Source organism: Oncorhynchus masou, chromosome 23 (assembly GCF_036934945.1).
Source record: "Oncorhynchus masou masou isolate Uvic2021 chromosome 23, UVic_Omas_1.1, whole genome shotgun sequence".
NCBI classification, from domain to species: Eukaryota; Metazoa; Chordata; class Actinopteri; order Salmoniformes; family Salmonidae; genus Oncorhynchus; species Oncorhynchus masou.
In genome coordinates this window covers 2222764-2242763 of record NC_088234.1, presented here as the reverse complement: position 1 = coordinate 2242763, position 20000 = coordinate 2222764, and the positions used below count along the sequence as shown (strand labels likewise).

Below are 20000 nucleotides of genomic sequence, written 5' to 3'. Positions count from 1 at the left end.
GCTGTATCTACATGGACTGGCTGTCTGCTACTAATGACAGGGCTGTATCTACATGGACTGGCTGTCTACTACTAATGACAGTGCTGTATCTACATGGACTGGCTGTCTACTACTAATGACAGGGCTGTATCTACATGGATTGGCTGTCTACTACTAATGACAGGGCTGTATCTACATGGATTGGCTGTCTACTACTAATGACAGGGCTGTATCTACATGGACTGGCTGTCTGCTACTAATGACAGGGCTGTATCTACATGGACTGGCTGTCTGCTACTAATGACAGGGCTGTATCTACATGGACTGGCTGTCTGCTACTAATGACAGGGCTGTATCTACATGTTGGACTGGCTGTCTACTACTAATGACAGGGCTGTATCTACATGGACTGGCTGTCTGCTACTAATGACAGGGCTGTATCTACATGGACTGGCTGTCTACTACTAATGACAGGGCTGTATCTACATGGACTGGCTGTCTACTACTAATGACAGGGCTGTATCTACATGGACTGGCTGTCTACTACTAATGACAGGGCTGTATCTACATGGACTGGCTGTCTGCTACTAATGACAGGGCTGTATCTACATGGACTGGCTGTCTGCTACTAATGACAGGGCTGTATCTACATGGACTGGCTGTCTACTACTAATGACAGGGCTGTATCTACATGGACTGGCTGTCTGCTACTAATGACAGGGCTGTATCTACATGGACTGGCTGTCTGCTACTAATGACAGGGCTGTATCTACATGGACTGGCTGTCTGCTACTAATGACAGGGCTGTATCTACATGGACTGGCTGTCTACTACTAATGACAGGGCTGTATCTACATGGACTGGCTGTCTGCTACTAATGACAGGGCTGTATCTACATGGACTGGCTGTCTGCTACTAATGACAGGGCTGTATCTACATGGACTGGCTGTCTGCTACTAATGACAGGGCTGTATCTACATGGACTGGCTGTCTGCTACTAATGACAGGGCTGTATCTACATGGACTGGCTGTCTACTACTAATGACAGGGCTGTATCTACATGGATTGGCTGTCTACTACTAATGACAGGGCTGTATCTACATGGACTGGCTGTCTGCTACTAATGACAGGGCTGTATCTACATGGACTGGCTGTCTACTACTAATGACAGGGCTGTATCTACATGGACTGGCTGTCTACTACTAATGACAGGGCTGTATCTACATGGACTGGCTGTCTGCTACTAATGACAGGGCTGTATCTACATGGACTGGCTGCCTACTACTAATGACAGGGCTGTATCTACATGGACTGGCTGTCTACTACTAATGACAGGGCTGTATCTACATGGATTGGCTGTCTACTACTAATGACAGGGCTGTATCTACATGGACTGGCTGTCTACTACTAATGACAGGGCTGTATCTACATGGATTGGCTGTCTACTACTAATGACAGGGCTGTATCTACATGGACTGGCTGTCTGCTACTAATGACAGGGCTGTATCTACATGGATTGGCTGTCTACTACTAATGACAGGGCTGTATCTACATGGACTGGCTGTCTGCTACTAATGACAGGGCTGTATCTACATGGACTGGCTGCCTACTACTAATGACAGGGCTGTATCTACATGGATTGGCTGTCTACTACTAATGACAGGGCTGTATCTACATGGATTGGCTGTCTACTACTAATGACAGGGCTGTATCTACATGGACTGGCTGTCTGCTACTAATGACAGGGCTGTATCTACATGGACTGGCTGTCTACTACTAATGACAGGGCTGTATCTACATGGACTGGCTGTCTGCTACTAATGACAGGGCTGTATCTACATGGATTGGCTGTCTACTACTAATGACAGGGCTGTATCTACATGGACTGGCTGTCTGCTACTAATGACAGGGCTGTATCTACATGGACTGGCTGTCTACTACTAATGACAGGGCTGTATCTACATGGACTGGCTGTCCACTACTAATGACAGGGCTGTATCTACATGGACTGGCTGTCTGCTACTAATGACAGGGCTGTATCTACATGGACTGGCTGTCTGCTACTAATGACAGGGCTGTATCTACATGGACTGGCTGTCTGCTACTAATGACAGGGCTGTATCTACATGGACTGGCTGTCTACTACTAATGACAGGGCTGTATCTACATGGATTGGCTGTCTACTACTAATGACAGGGCTGTATCTACATGGACTGGCTGTCTACTACTAATGACAGGGCTGTATCTACATGGACTGGCTGTCTACTACTAATGACAGGGCTGTATCTACATGGACTGGCTGTCTGCTACTAATGACAGGGCTGTATCTACATGGACTGGCTGTCTACTACTAATGACAGGGCTGTATCTACATGGACTGGCTGTCTACTACTAATGACAGGGCTGTATCTACATGGATTGGCTGTCTACTACTAATGACAGGGCTGTATCTACATGGATTGGCTGTCTACTACTAATGACAGGGCTGTATCTACATGGACTGGCTGTCTGCTACTAATGACAGGGCTGTATCTACATGGATTGGCTGTCTACTACTAATGACAGGGCTGTATCTACATGGATTGGCTGTCTACTACTAATGACAGGGCTGTATCTACATGTTGGATTGGCTGTCTACTACTAATGACAGGGCTGTATCTACATGGACTGGCTGTCTACTACTAATGACAGGGCTGTATCTACATGGATTGGCTGTCTACTACTAATGACAGGGCTGTATCTACATGGACTGGCTGTCTACTACTAATGACAGGGCTGTATCTACATGGACTGGCTGTCTACTACTAATGACAGGGCTGTATCTACATGGATTGGCTGTCTACTACTAATGACAGGGCTGTATCTACATGGACTGGCTGTCTACTACTAATGACAGGGCTGTATCTACATGGACTGGCTGTCTACTACTAATGACAGGGCTGTATCTACATGGACTGGCTGTCTACTACTAATGACAGGGCTGTATCTACATGGATTGGCTGTCTACTACTAATGACAGGGCTGTATCTACATGGACTAGCTGTCTACTACTAATGACAGGGCTGTATCTACATGGATTGGCTGTCTACTACTAATGACAGGGCTGTATCTACATGGACTGGCTGTCTACTACTAATGACAGGGCTGTATCTACATGGACTGGCTGTCTACTACTAATGACAGGGCTGTATCTACATGGACTGGCTGTCTACTACTAATGACAGGGCTGTATCTACATGTTGGATTGGCTGTCTACTACTAATGACAGGGCTGTATCTACATGGATTGGCTGTCTACTACTAATGACAGGGCTGTATCTACATGGATTAGCTGTCTACTACTAATGACAGGGCTGTATCTACATGGACTGGCTGTCTGCTACTAATGACAGGGCTGTATCTACATGGACTGGCTGTCTACTACTAATGACAGGGCTGTATCTACATGGACTGGCTGTCTACTACTAATGACAGGGCTGTATCTACATGGACTGGCTGTCTACTACTAATGACAGGGCTGTATCTACATGGACTGGCTGTCTGCTACTAATGACAGGGCTGTATCTACATGGATTGGCTGTCTGCTACTAATGACAGGGCTGTATCTACATGTTGGATTGGCTGTCTACTACTAATGACAGGGCTGTATCTACATGGATTGGCTGTCCACTACTAATGACAGGGCTGTATCTACATGGACTGGCTGTCTGCTACTAATGACAGGGCTGTATCTACATGGATTGGCTGTCTGCTACTAATGACAGGGCTGTATCTACATGTTGGATTGGCTGTCTACTACTAATGACAGGGCTGTATCTACATGGACTGGCTGTCTACTACTAATGACAGGGCTGTATCTACATGGACTGGCTGTCTGCTACTAATGACAGGGCTGTATCTACATGGATTGGCTGTCTGCTACTAATGACAGGGCTGTATCTACATGTTGGATTGGCTGTCTACTACTAATGACAGGGCTGTATCTACATGGACTGGCTGTCTACTACTAATGACAGGGCTGTATCTACATGGACTGGCTGTCTGCTACTAATGACAGGGCTGTATCTACATGGACTGGCTGTCTACTACTAATGACAGGGCTGTATCTACATGGACTGGCTGTCTGCTACTAATGACAGGGCTGTATCTACATGGACTGGCTGTCTACTACTAATGACAGGGCTGTATCTACATGGATTGGCTGTCCACTACTAATGACAGGGCTGTATCTACATGGACTGGCTGTCTGCTACTAATGACAGGGCTGTATCTACATGGACTGGCTGTCTACTACTAATGACAGGGCTGTATCTACATGTTGGATTGGCTGTCTACTACTAATGACAGGGCTGTATCTACATGGACTGGCTGTCTACTACTAATGACAGGGCTGTATCTACATGGACTGGCTGTCTACTACTAATGACAGGGCTGTATCTACATGGACTGGCTGTCTGCTACTAATGACAGGGCTGTATCTACATGGATTGGCTGTCTGCTACTAATGACAGGGCTGTATCTACATGTTGGATTGGCTGTCTACTACTAATGACAGGGCTGTATCTACATGGACTGGCTGTCTACTACTAATGACAGGGCTGTATCTACATGGACTGGCTGTCTGCTACTAATGACAGGGCTGTATCTACATGGACTGGCTGTCTACTACTAATGACAGGGCTGTATCTACATGGACTGGCTGTCTGCTACTAATGACAGGGCTGTATCTACATGGACTGGCTGTCTACTACTAATGACAGGGCTGTATCTACATGGACTGGCTGTCTACTACTAATGACAGGGCTGTATCTACATGGATTGGCTGTCTACTACTAATGACAGGGCTGTATCTACATGTTGGATTGGCTGTCTGCTACTAATGACAGGGCTGTATCTACATGGACTGGCTGTCTGCTACTAATGACAGGGCTGTATCTACATGGACTGGCTGTCTACTACTAATGACAGGGCTGTATCTACATGGACTGGCTGTCTGCCACTAATGACAGGGCTGTATCTACATGGACTGGCTGTCTGCTACTAATGACAGGGCTGTATCTACATGGACTGGCTGTCTGCTACTAATGACAGGGCTGTATCTACATGGACTGGCTGTCTACTACTAATGACAGGGCTGTATCTACATGGATTGGCTGTCTACTACTAATGACAGGGCTGTATCTACATGGATTGGATGTCTTCTACTAATGACAGGGCAGTATCTACATGGACTGGCTGTCTACTACTAATGACAGGGCTGTATCTACATGGACTGGATGTCTACTACTAATGACAGGGCTGTATCTACATGGACTGGCTGTCTACTACTAATGACAGGGCTGTATCTACATGGATTGGATGTCTTCTACTAATGACAGGGCAGTATCTACATGGACTGGCTGTCTACTACTAATGACAGGGCTGTATCTACATGGACTGGCTGTCTACTACTAATGACAGGGCAGTATCTACATGGACTGGCTGTCTACTACTAATGACAGGGCTGTATCTACATGGACTGGCTGTCTACTACTAATGACAGGGCTGTATCTACATGGACTGGCTGTCTACTACTAATGACAGGGCAGTATCTACATGGACTGGCTGTCTACTACTAATGACAGGGCTGTATCTACATGGACTGGATGTCTACTACTAATGACAGGGCTGTATCTACATGGACTGGCTGTCTACTACTAATGACAGGGCTGTATCTACATGGACTGGCTGTCTACTACTAATGACAGGGCTGTATCTACATGGATTGGCTGTCTACTACTAATGACAGGGCTGTATCTACATGTTGGATTGGCTGTCTACTACTAATGACAGGGCTGTATCTACATGGATTGGCTGTCTACTACTAATGACAGGGCTGTATCTACATGGACTGGCTGTCTAGTTTTGGGGCTGTCTACTACTAATGACAGGGCTGTATCTACATGGATTGGCTGTCTACTACTAATGACAGGGCTGTATCTACATGGATTGGCTGTCTACTACTAATGACAGGGCTGTATCTACATGGATTGGCTGTCTACTACTAATGACAGGGCTGTATCTACATGGACTGGCTGTCTACTACTAATGACAGGGCTGTATCTACATGGATTGGCTGTCTACTACTAATGACAGGGCTGTATCTACATGTTGGATTGGCTGTCTACTACTAATGACAGGGCTGTATCTACATGTTGGATTGGCTGTCTACTACTAATGACAGGGCTGTATCTACATGGATTGGCTGTCTACTACTAATGACAGGGCTGTATCTACATGGATTGGCTGTCTACTACTAATGACAGGGCTGTATCTACATGGACTGGCTGTCTACTACTAATGACAGGGCTGTATCTACATGGATTGGCTGTCTACTACTAATGACAGGGCTGTATCTACATGTTGGATTGGCTGTCTACTACTAATGACAGGGCTGTATCTACATGGATTGGCTGTCTACTACTAATGACAGGGCTGTATCTACATGGACTGGCTGTCTACTACTAATGACAGGGCTGTATCTACATGGACTGGCTGTCTACTACTAATGACAGGGCTGTATCTACATGGACTGGCTGTCTACTACTAATGACAGGGCTGTATCTACATGGACTGGCTGTCTACTACTAATGACAGGGCTGTATCTACATGGACTGGCTGTCTGCTACTAATGACAGGGCTGTATCTACATGGACTGGCTGTCTGCTACTAATGACAGGGCTGTCTACTACTAATGACAGGGCTGTATCTACATGGATTGGATGTCTTCTACTAATGACAGGGCTGTATCTACATGTTGGATTGGCTGTCTACTACTAATGACAGGGCTGTATCTACATGGACTGGCTGTCTGCTACTAATGACAGGGCTGTATCTACATGTTGGATTGGCTGTCTACTACTAATGACAGGGCTGTATCTACATGGACTGGCTGTCTGCTACTAATGACAGGGCTGTATCTACATGGACTGGCTGTCTGCTACTAATGACAGGGCTGTATCTACATGGACTGGCTGTCTGCTACTAATGACAGGGCTGTATCTACATGGACTGGATGTCTTCTACTAATGACAGGGCAGTATCTACATGGATTGGATGTCTTCTACTAATGACAGGGCAGTATCTCGACCTGCATGTTAAAGATAGAATGAATAACAAACACATTTTCCTATACTATTCCAATCTATCTGATAGAAATGTATTGTGTAGATCAAATATGACTTTCTAAACCTTCTGTAAATGTCCATTCTCGTGAATGTCTGTTGCCCCAAGTGTCAAGTCAAACCAATTAACCTATGATATCTTTAAAACGTGCCATTCATTTTATGATACCGGAAAATACTGCAGAGTAATTCAAAGCCATTTGCACACAGCAAGTTGGATGCTTAGTAAAAACAACTTTGTCCATCTGAGGGTAAGACCATCTTTAAAGGGATAGATCACTCAGAATGCAAACTAACAGGATGTTCCAAGTACCCTGGCTGTTATTAATTCAAGAAGGCAGTTTTGGGGTACTTTGTTTCATTAGATACTTAATAGCCATGTGTTGCTACTGTTCCCGAGAAATACACTAACATTAACTTCATTGGGATAGGGGGCAGCATTTTCACCTGTGGATGAAAAGCATGCCCAGAGTAAACTGCCTGCTACTCAGTCCCAGATACTAATATATGCATATTATAAGTAGTATTGGATAGAAAACACTCTGAAGTTTCTAAAACTGTTTGAATGATGTCTGTGAGTATAACAGAACACATATGGCAGGCAAAAACCTGAGAAAGAATCCAACCAGGAAGTGGGAAATCTGATGCTGGTTGTTTTTCAACTCAGCCCCAATTGAAGATATAGTCGGATATTGGTCATCTTGCACTTCCCAAGGCTTCCACTAGATGTCAACAGTCTTTTGAAAGTTGTTTCAGTCTTCTACTGTGAAGGAGGGGCTGAATGAGAGGGGAATTAGTCAGGTGTCTGGCAGAGAGCCACGGGCTTGTGACGCGTGGTCATGTGAGAGTGACAACGCATTCCATTGCTTTTCTACAGAAAGGAATTTTCCGGTTGGGACATTATTGAAGATTTATGTTAAAAATGTCCTAAAGATTGATTCTATACTTCATTTGATATGTTTCTACGACCAGTAATGTAACTTTTTGGAATTTTCGTCCGACCTTTCCGCTGGACTTGCACACGCGTTTGGATTTGTTTACCAAACACCCTAACAAAAAGAGGTATAAATGATGAACTTTATCGAACAAAACAAACATTTATTGTGGAACTGGGATTCCTGGGAGTGCATTCTGATGAAGATCATCAAAGGTAAGTGAATATTTATAATGCTATTTCTGACTAATGTTGACTCCACAACATGGCGGATATTTCTTTGGCTGGTTTGGGCTCTGCGCTCCGTACTCAGATTATTACATGGTATGCTTTTTCCGTAAAGTTTATTTAAAATCTGACACAGCGGTTGCATTAAGGAGAAGTTTATCTAAAGTTCCATGTATAATAGTTGTATCTATTATCAATGTTTATTATGAGTATTTCTGTAAATTGATGTGGCTCTCTGCAAAATCGCCGCATGTTCTAGAACTACTGAACATAACATGCCAATGTAAAATTAGATTTTTGGATATTAATATGCAATTTATCGAACAAAACATACATGTATTGTGTAACATGAAGTCCTATGAGTGTCATCTGATGAAGATCATCAAAGGTTAGTGATTCATTTTATCTCTATTTGTGCTTTTTGTGACTCCTCTCTTTGGTTGGAAAAATGGGTGTGTTTTTCTGTGACTTGGTGGTGACCTAACATAATCTTTGTGGAGCTTTCGCTGTAAAGCCTTTTTGAAATCAGACACTGTGGCTGGATTAATGAGAATTTCATCTTTAAAATGGTGCTTAATACTTGTATGTTTGACAAATTTGATTTATGAGATTCTTGTTTGAATTTGACGCCCTGCAATTTCACTGGCTGTTGGCGAGGGGTTCCGCTAGCAGAACTAGTGGAACCCCGTTCCCAGACAGGTTAACCTGTTCCTGAGTAATCCACTAACATTAACCTGTTCCCGAGTAATCCACTAACATTAACCTGTTCCTGAGTAATCCGCGTTAACCTGTTCCCGAGTAATCCACTAACATTAACCTGTTCCTGAGTAATCCGCTTTAACCTGTTCCTGAGTAATCCACTTTAACATTAACCTGTTCCTGAGTAATCCCCTTTAACCTGTTCCTGAGTAATCCACTTTAACATTAACCTGTTCCTGAGTAATCCACTTTAACCTTAACCTGTTCCTGAGTAATCCACTTTAACCTTAACCTGTTCCTGAGTAATCCACTTTAACCTTAACCTGTTCCCGAGTAATCCACTTTAACCTTAACCTGTTCCTGAGTAATCCACTTTAACATTAACCTGTTCCTGAGTAATCCACTTTAACATTAACCTGTTCCTGAGTAATCCACTAACATTAACCTGTTCCTGAGTAATCCGTTTTAACCTGTTCCTGAGTAATCCGCTTTAACCTGTTCCTGAGTAATCCACTTTAACCTGTTCCTAAGTAATCCACTTTAACCTTAACCTGTTCCTGAGTAATCCGCTTTAACATTAACCTGTTCCTGAGTAATCCGCTTTAACATTAACCTGTTCCTGAGTAATCCGCTTTAACATTAACCTGTTCCTGAGTAATCCGCTTTAACCTGTTCCTGAGTAATCCGCTTTAACCTGTTCCTGAGTAATCCACTTTAACCTGTTCCTAAGTAATCCACTTTAACATTAACCTGTTCCTGAGTAATCCACTTTAACATTAACCTGTTCCCGAGTAATCCGCTTTAACATTAACCTGTTCCTGAGTAATCCACTTTAACCTGTTCCTAAGTAATCCACTTTAACATTAACCTGTTCCTGAGTAATCCGCTTTAACATTAACCTGTTCCTGAGTAATCCGCTTTAACATTAACCTGTTCCTGAGTAATCCACTTTAACCTGTTACTGAGTAATCCACTTTAACATTAACCCATTCCTGAGTAATCCACTAACATTAACCTGTTCCTGAGTAATCCACTTTAACATTAACCTGTTCCTGAGTAATCCACTAACATTAACCTGTTCCTGAGTAATCCACTTTAACATGAACCTGTTCGAGTAATCCGCTTTAACCTTAACCTGTTCGAGTAATCCGCTTTAACATTAACCTGTTCCTGAGTAATCCGCTTTAGCATTAACCTGTTCCTGAGTAATCCACTAACATTAACCTGTTCCTGAGTAATCCACTTTAACATTAACCTGTTCGAGTAATCCGCTTTAACCTTAACCTGTTCGAGTAATCCGCTTTAACATTAACCTGTTCCCGAGTAATCCACTTTAACCTGTTCCTGAGTAATCCGCTTTAACATTAACCTGTTCCTGGGTAATCCACTTTAACATTAACCAGTTCCTGGGTAATCCACTTTAACATTAACCAGTTCCTGAGTAATCCACTTTAACCTGTTCCTGAGTAATCCACTTTAACATTAACCTGTTCCTGAGTAATCCACTTTAACCTGTTCCTGAGTAATCCGCTTTAACCTGTTCCTGAGTAATCCACTTTAACCTGTTCCTGAGTAATCCACTTTAACCTGTTCCCGAGTAATCCGCTTTAACATTAACCTGTTCCTGAGTAATCCGCTTTAACATTAACCTGTTCCTGAGTAATCCACTTTAACCTGTTCCTGAGTAATCCGCTTTAAAATTAACCTGTTCCTGGGTAATCCACTTTAACATTAACCAGTTCCTGGGTAATCCACTTTAACATTAACCAGTTCCTGAGTAATCCACTTTAACCTGTTCCTGAGTAATCCACTTTAACATTAACCTGTTCCTGAGTAATCCACTTTAACCTGTTCCTGAGTAATCCGCTTTAACCTGTTCCTGAGTAATCCACTTTAACCTGTTCCTGAGTAATCCACTTTAACCTGTTCCCGAGTAATCCGCTTTAACATTAACCTGTTCCTGAGTAATCCGCTTTAACATTAACCTGTTCCTGAGTAATCCGCTTTAACATTAACCTGTTCCTGAGTAATCCGCTTTAACCTGTTCCTGAGTAATCCACTTTAACCTGTTCCTAAGTAATCCACTTTAACCTTAACCTGTTCCTGAGTAATCCGCTTTAACATTAACCTGTTCCCGAGTAATCCGCTTTAACATTAACCTGTTCCTGAGTAATCCGCTTTAACCTGTTACTGAGTAATCCACTTTAACATTAACCTGTTCCTGAGTAATCCACTTTAACAACAACCTGTTCCTGAGTAATCCACTTTAACATGAACCTGTTCCTGAGTAATCCACTAACATTAACCTGTTCCTGAGTAATCCACTTTAACATTAACCTGTTCCTGAGTAATCCACTAACATTAACCTGTTCCTGAGTAATCCACTTTAACATTAACCTGTTCCTGAGTAATCCACTAACATTAACCTGTTCCTGAGTAATCCACTAACATTAACCTGTTCCTGAGTAATCCACTTTAACATTAACCTGTTCCTGAGTAATACACTTTAACATTAACCTGTTCCTGAGTAATCCACTAACATTAACCTGTTCCTGAGTAATCCACTAACATTAACCTGTTCCTGAGTAATCCGCTTTAACATTAACCTGTTCCCGAGTAATCCACTGTAACCTGTTCCTGAGTAATCCGCTTTAACATTAACCTGTTCCTGAGTAATCCGCTTTAACCTTAACCTGTTCCTGAGTAATCCGCTTTAACCTTAACCTGTTCCTGAGTAATCCGCTTTAACCTGTTCCTGAGTAATCCACTTTAACCTAAACCTGTTCCTGAGTAATCCGCTTTAACCTTAACCTGTTACTGAGTAATCCGCTTTAACCTGTTCCTGAGTAATCCGCTTTAACCTGTTCCTGAGTAATCCACTAACATTAACCTGTTCCTGAGTAAACCACTTTAACATTAACCTGTTCCTGAGTAATCCACTTTAACCTGTTCCTGAGTAATCCACTTTAACATTAACCTGTTCCTGAGTAATCCACTTTAACATTAACCTGTTCCCGAGTAATCCACTTTAACATTAACCTGTTCCTGAGTAATCCACTTTAACATTAACCTGTTCCTGAGTAATCCACTTTAACATTAACCTGTTCCTGAGGAATCCCCTTTAACCTGTTCCTGAGTAATCCACTTTAACCTGTTCCTGAGTAATCCCCTTTAACCTGTTCCTGAGTAATCCACTTTAACCTGTTCCTGAGTAATCCACTTTAACCTGTTCCTGAGTAATCCCCTTTAACATGTTCCTGAGTAATCCACTTTAACCTGTTCCTGAGTAATCCACTTTAACCTGTTCCTGAGTAATCCACTTTAACCTGTTCCTGAGTAATCCGCTTTAACATGAACCTGTTCCTGAGTAATCCACTTTAACATTAACCTGTTCCTGAGTAATCCACTTTAACATTAACCTGTTCCTGAGTAATCCACTTTAACATTAACCTGTTCCTGAGTAATCCGCTAACATTAACCTGTTCCTGAGTAATCACTAACGCTTTAACCTGTTCCTGAGTAATCCACTTTAACATTAACCTGTTCCTGAGTAATCCACTTTAACATTAACCTGTTCCTGAGTAATCCACTTTAACCTGTTCCTGAGTAATCCACTTTAACATTAACCTGTTCCTGAGTAATCCACTTTAACATTAACCTGTTCCGAGTAATCCACTTTAACATTAACCTGTTCCTGAGTAATCCACTTTAACATTAACCTGTTCCTGAGTAATCCACTTTAACATTAACCTGTTCCTGAGTAATCCCCTTTAACCTGTTCCTGAGTAATCCACTTTAACCTGTTCCTGAGTAATCCCCTTTAACCTGTTCCTGAGTAATCCACTTTAACCTGTTCCTGAGTAATCCACTTTAACCTGTTCCTGAGTAATCCCCTTTAACCTGTTCCTGAGTAATCCACTTTAACCTGTTCCTGAGTAATCCACTTTAACCTGTTCCTGAGTAATCCACTTTAACCTGTTCCTGAGTAATCTGCTTTAACATGAACCTGTTCCTGAGTAATCCACTTTAACATTAACCTGTTCCCGAGTAATATACTTTAACATTAACCTGTTCCTGAGTAATCCGCTTTAACTTTAACCTGTTCCTGAGTAATCCACTTTAACATTAACCTGTTCCCGAGTAATCCACTTTAACATTAACCTGTTCCTGAGTAATCCACTTTAACATTAACCTGTTCCTGAGTAATCCACTTGAACCTGTTCCTGAGTAATCCACTTTAACATTAACCTGTTCCTGAGTAATCCGCTTTAACATTAACCTGTTCCTGAGTAATCCACATTAACCTGTTCCCGAGTAATCCACTTTAACATTAACCTGTTCCTGAGTAATCCGCTTTAACCTTAACCTGTTCCTGAGTAATCCACATTAACCTGTTCCTGAGTAATCCACTTTAACATTAACCTGTTCCTGAGTAATCCACTTTAACATTAACCTGTTCCTGAGCAATCCACTTTAACATTAACCTGTTCCTGAGCAATCCACTTTGACATTAACCTGTTCCTGAGTAATCCACATTAACCTGTTCCCGAGTAATCCACTTTAACATTAACCTGTTCCTGAGTAATCCACTTTAACATTAACCTGTTCCTGAGGAATCCCCTTTAACCTGTTCCTGAGTAATCCACTTTAACCTGTTCCTGAGTAATCCACTTTAACCTGTTCCTGAGTAATCCACTTTAACCTGTTCCTGAGGAATCCCCTTTAACCTGTTCCTGAGTAATCCACTTTAACCTGTTCCTGAGTAATCCACTTTAACATTAACCTGTTCCTGAGTAATCCACTTTAACCTGTTCCTGAGTAATCCACTTTAACCTGTTCCTGAGTAATCCCCTTTAACCTGTTCCTGAGTAATCCCCTTTAACCTGTTCCTGAGTAATCCACTTTAACCTGTTCCTGAGTAATCCACTTTAACCTGTTCCTGAGTAATCCCCTTTAACCTGTTCCTGAGTAATCCACTTTAACCTGTTCCTGAGTAATCCACTTTAACCTGTTCCTGAGTAATCCACTTTAACCTGTTCCTGAGTAATCCACTTTAACCTGTTCCTGAGTAATCCGCTTTAACATGAACCTGTTCCTGAGTAATCCACTTTAACATGAACCTGTTCCTGAGTAATCCACTAACATTAACCTGTTCCTGAGTAATCCACTAACATTAACCTGTTCCTGAGTAATCCACTAACATTAACCTGTTCCTGAGTAATATACTTTAACATTAACCTGTTCCTGAGTAATCCACTTTAACCTTAACCTGTTCCTGAGTAATCCACTTTAACATTAACCTGTTCCTGAGTAATATACTTTAACATTAACCTGTTCCTGAGTAATCCACTTTAACATTAACCTGTTCCTGAGTAATCCACTTTAACCTGTTCCTGAGTAATCCACTTTAACCTGTTCCTGAGTAATCCACTTTAACCTGTTCCTGAGTAATCCACTTTAACCTGTTCCTGAGTAATCCACTTTAACCTGTTCCTGAGTAATCCACTTTAACCTGTTCCTGAGTAATCCACTTTAACATTAACCTGTTCCCGAGTAATCCACTTTAACATTAACCTGTTCCTGAGTAATCCACTTTAACATTAACCTGTTCCTGAGGAATCCACTTTAACATTAACCTGTTCCCGAGTAATCCACTTTAACCTGTTCCCGAGTAATCCACTTTAACCTGTTCCTGAGTAATCCACTTTAACATTAACCTGTTCCCGAGTAATCCACTTTAACATTAACCTGTTCCTGAGTAATCCACTTTAACATTAACCTGTTCCTGAGTAATCCACTTTAACATTAACCTGTTCCTGAGTAATCCCCTTTAACCTGTTCCTGAGTAATCCACTTTAACCTGTTCCTGAGTAATCCCCTTTAACCTGTTCCTGAGTAATCCGCTTTAACATGAACCTGTTCCTGAGTAATCCCCTTTAACCTGTTCCTGAGTAATCCACTTTAACCTGTTCCTGAGTAATCCACTTTAACCTGTTCCTGAGTAATCCACTTTAACCTGTTCCTGAGTAATCCACTTTAACCTGTTCCTGAGTAATCCCCTTTAACCTGTTCCTGAGTAATCCCCTTTAACCTGTTCCTGAGTAATCCCCTTTAACCTGTTCCTGAGTAATCCACTTTAACCTGTTCCTGAGTAATCCACTTTAACCTGTTCCTGAGTAATCCACTTTAACCTGTTCCCGAGTAATCCACTTTAACCTGTTCCCGAGTAATCCACTTTAACCTGTTCCTGAGTAATCCACTTTAACCTGTTCCTGAGTAATCCACTTTAACCTGTTCCTGAGTAATCCGCTTTAACATGTTCCTGAGTAATCCACATTAACCTGTTCCTGAGTAATCCACTTTAACCTGTTCCTGAGTAATCCACTTCTATTAGTATATGCTGTTACATAATACTTTGGTAATTGCATCTTAATAACTACATAATTATGCCATGAAGAAATTTCCAAAGTCCTATTTATCAACTATGTTGCTATGGTAATAATGAAGTGACGAGACATGTAAAACTGTTCTTAATGGGTTGTTTACTCAGTGTATATCTAGACTAATTCAACTGTTTCTCATCAAATATTTGGCAGCCATCAAATAAATATATTTGTTTTGAAATAACTTGCATACCTTCAAAATACTTCCAAATATAATTTTTTTCTCTGAGACCTGTATTCGATATCAATAGAAACGAGTTGCCTTTAAATGTAAACTATTAGATTACTTGAGTATTTGAAAATGTGGTATTTTCAAATAAACCCCAAACTACAACAATTCCCAGTCCAGGCTTGGTGTGTACCTGGTAATCCATTCCCTTGCTGTTGAGTGCTACGTTGATGGTGAAGGTGGAGGAGTCGTGATGCGGACGCAGAGACGGCTGTTCATCTGGACGATACCGGACTACAAAGTTCATCACCGCCTGGGCCTGGGGGTGTAATTCATACAAGAACCTGTACATACATGACAGTCTCGGAGGAAGCTGGTTAAATGTATTGGTGATATTTCAAAATGTTGGTAACCTGTTCGCCCTTGTCGTGAACATACTGATGAAGTCAGCTGCGGTGGAATGCAGAGGCCCGCTGACCAAGTCTGGTGTGCGACAACCTCCTATCAGAGCCTTCATGGACAACCTGACTGTGACAACATCCGTCCCAGGGAGTAGGTGGATTTTGAAGGGGCTGGAGAAGCTTGTCACCTGGGCACGGATGAGTTTCAAGCCAGCGAAGGCTAAAGCTGAAGATGGGCAAGACTGTGGACAAGTTCTACTTCGCCATTCGAGACACACAGATCCCATCCGTCGCAGAGAAATCGCTGTAGAGTGTTTGACAACAGCCGAGGGATACAGCATTCATCAAGACAATCAACCAAGAGCTGGTGGTCGGCTGCAGTGGACAAGGCAAGTTCAAGGTCTGGATGACACCAACACTCCCACTGATTCTCTGGATCCTCCTTGTCTACGAGGCCTTGATCTCTACAGTCCAGAGACAACAGCTACCTCAGAAAATGGCTGGGAATACCTCAAAGCAGCATCGCCCTGTTCTGTCAGAAGAACAAACTGAAGATACCCATCAGCTGCCTGAATGATGAATTCATGGTAAGCCGTACAAGGGACGTGCGACAATACTGGGAGTCAAGGGACCAGAAAGTCTCCTAGGCCGGGAAAGAGGGGAGGACAGGAAGCAAGTGGAGCAGGCTGAGTCACGGTTACGGCACAGCGTGTTGGTGGGCATTACAACGCCACGCTACGACAAGGTCCAAGGGAAAGACCGACGGAAGCTGGTACAGGAGGAAGTGCCAGCAGCAGTCGAGGAGGAGAAAGCCGGCAGGATGGTCGGAATGAGGCAACAAGGAGCCTCGACAAGATGGGAGGGAGCAAGCAGTGGAATGTAAGGTCATATGGACCGAGCTTTGGAAAGCCTCAGCGCATACATTTTTTGATCCAGGCAGTCTACAATGTTCTACCAAGCCCATCCAACCTGTTCTGCTGGGGCAAGGTCGATTCACCATCATGCCCTCTGTGCCTGAAGAGACCCTTGAGCCCCAGGTGAGTCGCTACCGCTGGTGCCACGACCAGGTGACTAAAGCCATTGTGGAAACAGCAAATCAAAGCGGGCAATCGTCAGAGCCAGGGGACAGGCAATACCACCTACCAGAACCTCCACACGTCTTCTCACAACAGCTGAAGACTGGGAGCTGAAAGTCAACCTGGGAAAGTAGCACATTGAGGAGGCCAACGAAAGGAAGAGGGCGAAGTACGAGGAGCCACAGGAGATCAAGGTACGAGTCATTACTGACGATATGTCTCAGGCCATCGCAAGACTTCCTTTTTTAAAGGAAAAACAAGTCCTCTTTACTGTTGTGTGATTTGTGGATTCAGATAAAGTATTTAACATGTGTCTGTGATTGCGTGTACCTTGGGGAAGTAGCCTGGGTAGAGTTTCTCAGTAACAGGGCTGATGTATTCTTTTAGGAACTTGAGCCACTCCTTCTCAAAGCCAATCTGGTTCATATGAATATCTACAGTAGGGACGTTCTCATAGCCCCCTGCAAGACGCTCATCCTGGAAAACACACAGAAGAAAACAGTTGACCAAAGCTGACATAGTAGTCACAGATGCACACTCTCTCTACCTCGCATAGGTCCTCCTCCTCCTCCTCCTCCTCCTCCTCCTCCTCCTCCTCCGTACCGTGTGTCTTCCTCCACTCCATCCTCCAAAGTCTTCCATGGTTTCCACCAGATCATCACACATCCTGTCTGTAAACGATGGGAACCAGTACACATCAGGACACGGCTGCTCCACGATGGTCTGGTTGTCTTCAAAGATCTTAGAGTAGTTTTCATGGATATACTTCTCCTTCCAGTCCTACAACACATATATAACATATATTACCATGGTTATACTTCTCCTTCCGGTCCTAAAACACATATATAACATATATTACCATGGTGTGTGTGTGAGTGTGATGGTGTGTGTGTGAGTGTGATGGTGAGTGTGATGGTGTGTGTGTGTGAGTGTGATGGTGAGTGTGTGAGTGTGATGGTGAGTGTGATGGTGAGTGTGTGAGTGTGATGGTGAGTGTGTGAGTGTGTTGGTGAGTGTGATGGTGAGTGTGATGGTGTGTGTGATGGTGTGTGGTGTGTGTGTGATGGTGTGTGTGTGATGGTGTGTGTGTGATGGTGTGTGTGATGGTGAGTGTGATGGTGAGTGTGAGTGTGATGGTGTGTGTGAGTGTGATGGTGTGTGTGAGTGTGATGGTGTGTGTGAGTGTGATGGTGTGTGTGTGCGATGGTGTGATGGTGTGTGTGTGTGTGATGGTGTGTGTGTGTGTGATGGTGTGTGTGTGTGTGATGGTGTGTGTGTGTGTGTGATGTGTGTGTGTGTGTGTGATGGTGTGTGTGTGTGTGATGGTGTGTGTGAGTGTGATGGTGTGTGATGGTGTGTGTGAGTGTGATGGTGTGTATTATGGTGAGTGTGATGGTGTGTGTGTGTGATGGTGTGTGTGAGTGTGATGGTGTGTGTGATGGTGATTGTGATGGTGTGTGTGTGTGTGTGTGTGAGTGTGATGGTGTGTGTGATGGTGTGTGTGAGTGTGATGGTGTGTGTGTGTGTGTGATGGTGTGTGTGTGTGTGTGATGGTGTGTGTGTGTGTGTGATGGTGTGTGTGTGTGTGTGTGTGATGGTGTGTGTGTGTGCGATGGTGTGTGTGTGTGCGATGGTGTGTGTGTGTGCGATGGTGTGTGTGTGTGTGATGGTGTGTGTGTGTGTGATGGTGTGTGTGTGATGGTGTGTGTGTGTTGGTGTGATGGTGTGTTGGTGTGATGGTGTGTGGTGTGATGGTGTGTGGTGTGATGGTGTGTGGTGTGATGGTGTGTGGTGTGATGGTGTGTGGTGTGATGGTGTGTGGTGTGATGGTGTGTGGTGTGATGTGATGTGATGGTGTGTGGTGTGATGTGTGTGTGTGATGTGATGTGTGTGTGATGTGTGTGTGTGATGTTGTGTGTGTGTGATGTTGTGTGTGTGTGATGTGTGTGTGATGTGTGTGTGATGGTGTGTGTGTGTGATTGTGTGTGTGTGATGGTGTGTGTGTGTGTGATGGTGTGTGTGTGTGTGATGGTGTGTGTGTGTGTGATGGTGTGTGTGTGTGTGTGATTGGTGTGTGTGTGTGTGATGGTGTGTGTGTGTGTGTGTGATGGTGTGTGGTGTGATGGTGTGTGGTGTGATGTGTGTGGTGTGATGTGTGTGATGTGATGTGATGTGTGTGTGTGTGTGTGTGTGCGTGTGTGTGTGTGTGATGTGTGTGTGTGTGTGTGTGTGTGTGTGTGTGTGTGTGATGTGTGTGTGTGATGTGTGTGTGTGTGTGTGTGTGTGATGTGTGTGTGTGTGTGTGTGTGATGTGTGTGTGTGATGTGTGTGTGTGTGTGTGTGTGTGATGTTGTGTGTGATGTGTGTGTGTGTGGTGTGTGTGATGTTGTGAGTGATGTGATGTGTGTGATGTGATATGTGTGTGGTGTGATGTGTGTGTGATGTGTGTGTGTGTGTGTGTGTGATGTGTGTGTGTGTGTGTGTGTGTGATGTGTTTGTGTGTGATGTTGTGTGTGATGTTGTGTGTGTGTGTGGTGTGTGATGTTGTGTGTGTGTGTGTGGTGTGTGATGTTGTGTGTGTGTGTGTGGTGTGTGATGTTGTGTGTGTGTGTGTGTGTGTGTGATGTTGTGTGTGTGTGTGTGTGTGTGTTGTGTGTGTGTTGTGTGTGATGTGTGTGTGATGTGTGTGGTGTGATGTTGTGAGTGATGTGTGTAGTGTGTGTGTGATGGTGTGTGTGTGTGTGTGTGATGGTGTGTGTGTGTGAGTGTGATGGTGTGTGTGTGTGTGTGATGGTGTGTGTGTGTGTGTGATGGTGTGTGTGTGTGTGATGGTGTGTGTGTGTGATGGTGTGTGTGTGTGATGGTGTGTGTGTGTGTGATGGTGTGTGTGTGTGTGATGGTGTGTGATG

At 43.5% G+C, this 20000-nt stretch overlaps 1 protein-coding gene across 3 annotated transcripts in view; it reads right to left on the bottom strand.

Moving 5' to 3' along the window:
• plod3 (procollagen-lysine, 2-oxoglutarate 5-dioxygenase 3) overlaps positions 1-20000 on the bottom strand; it is a 94758-nt gene that overhangs the window by 6164 nt on the left and 68594 nt on the right. For all 3 annotated transcript variants that reach the window (XM_064930952.1, XM_064930951.1, XM_064930953.1), the window contains 3 exons: positions 17695-17871; positions 17422-17568; positions 15808-15933 (listed from right to left, as the gene is read on the bottom strand). In XM_064930952.1, coding sequence (XP_064787024.1) covers positions 15808-15933; positions 17422-17568; positions 17695-17871 — 450 coding nt within the window. The remainder of the gene's footprint in view (positions 1-15807; positions 15934-17421; positions 17569-17694; positions 17872-20000) is intronic.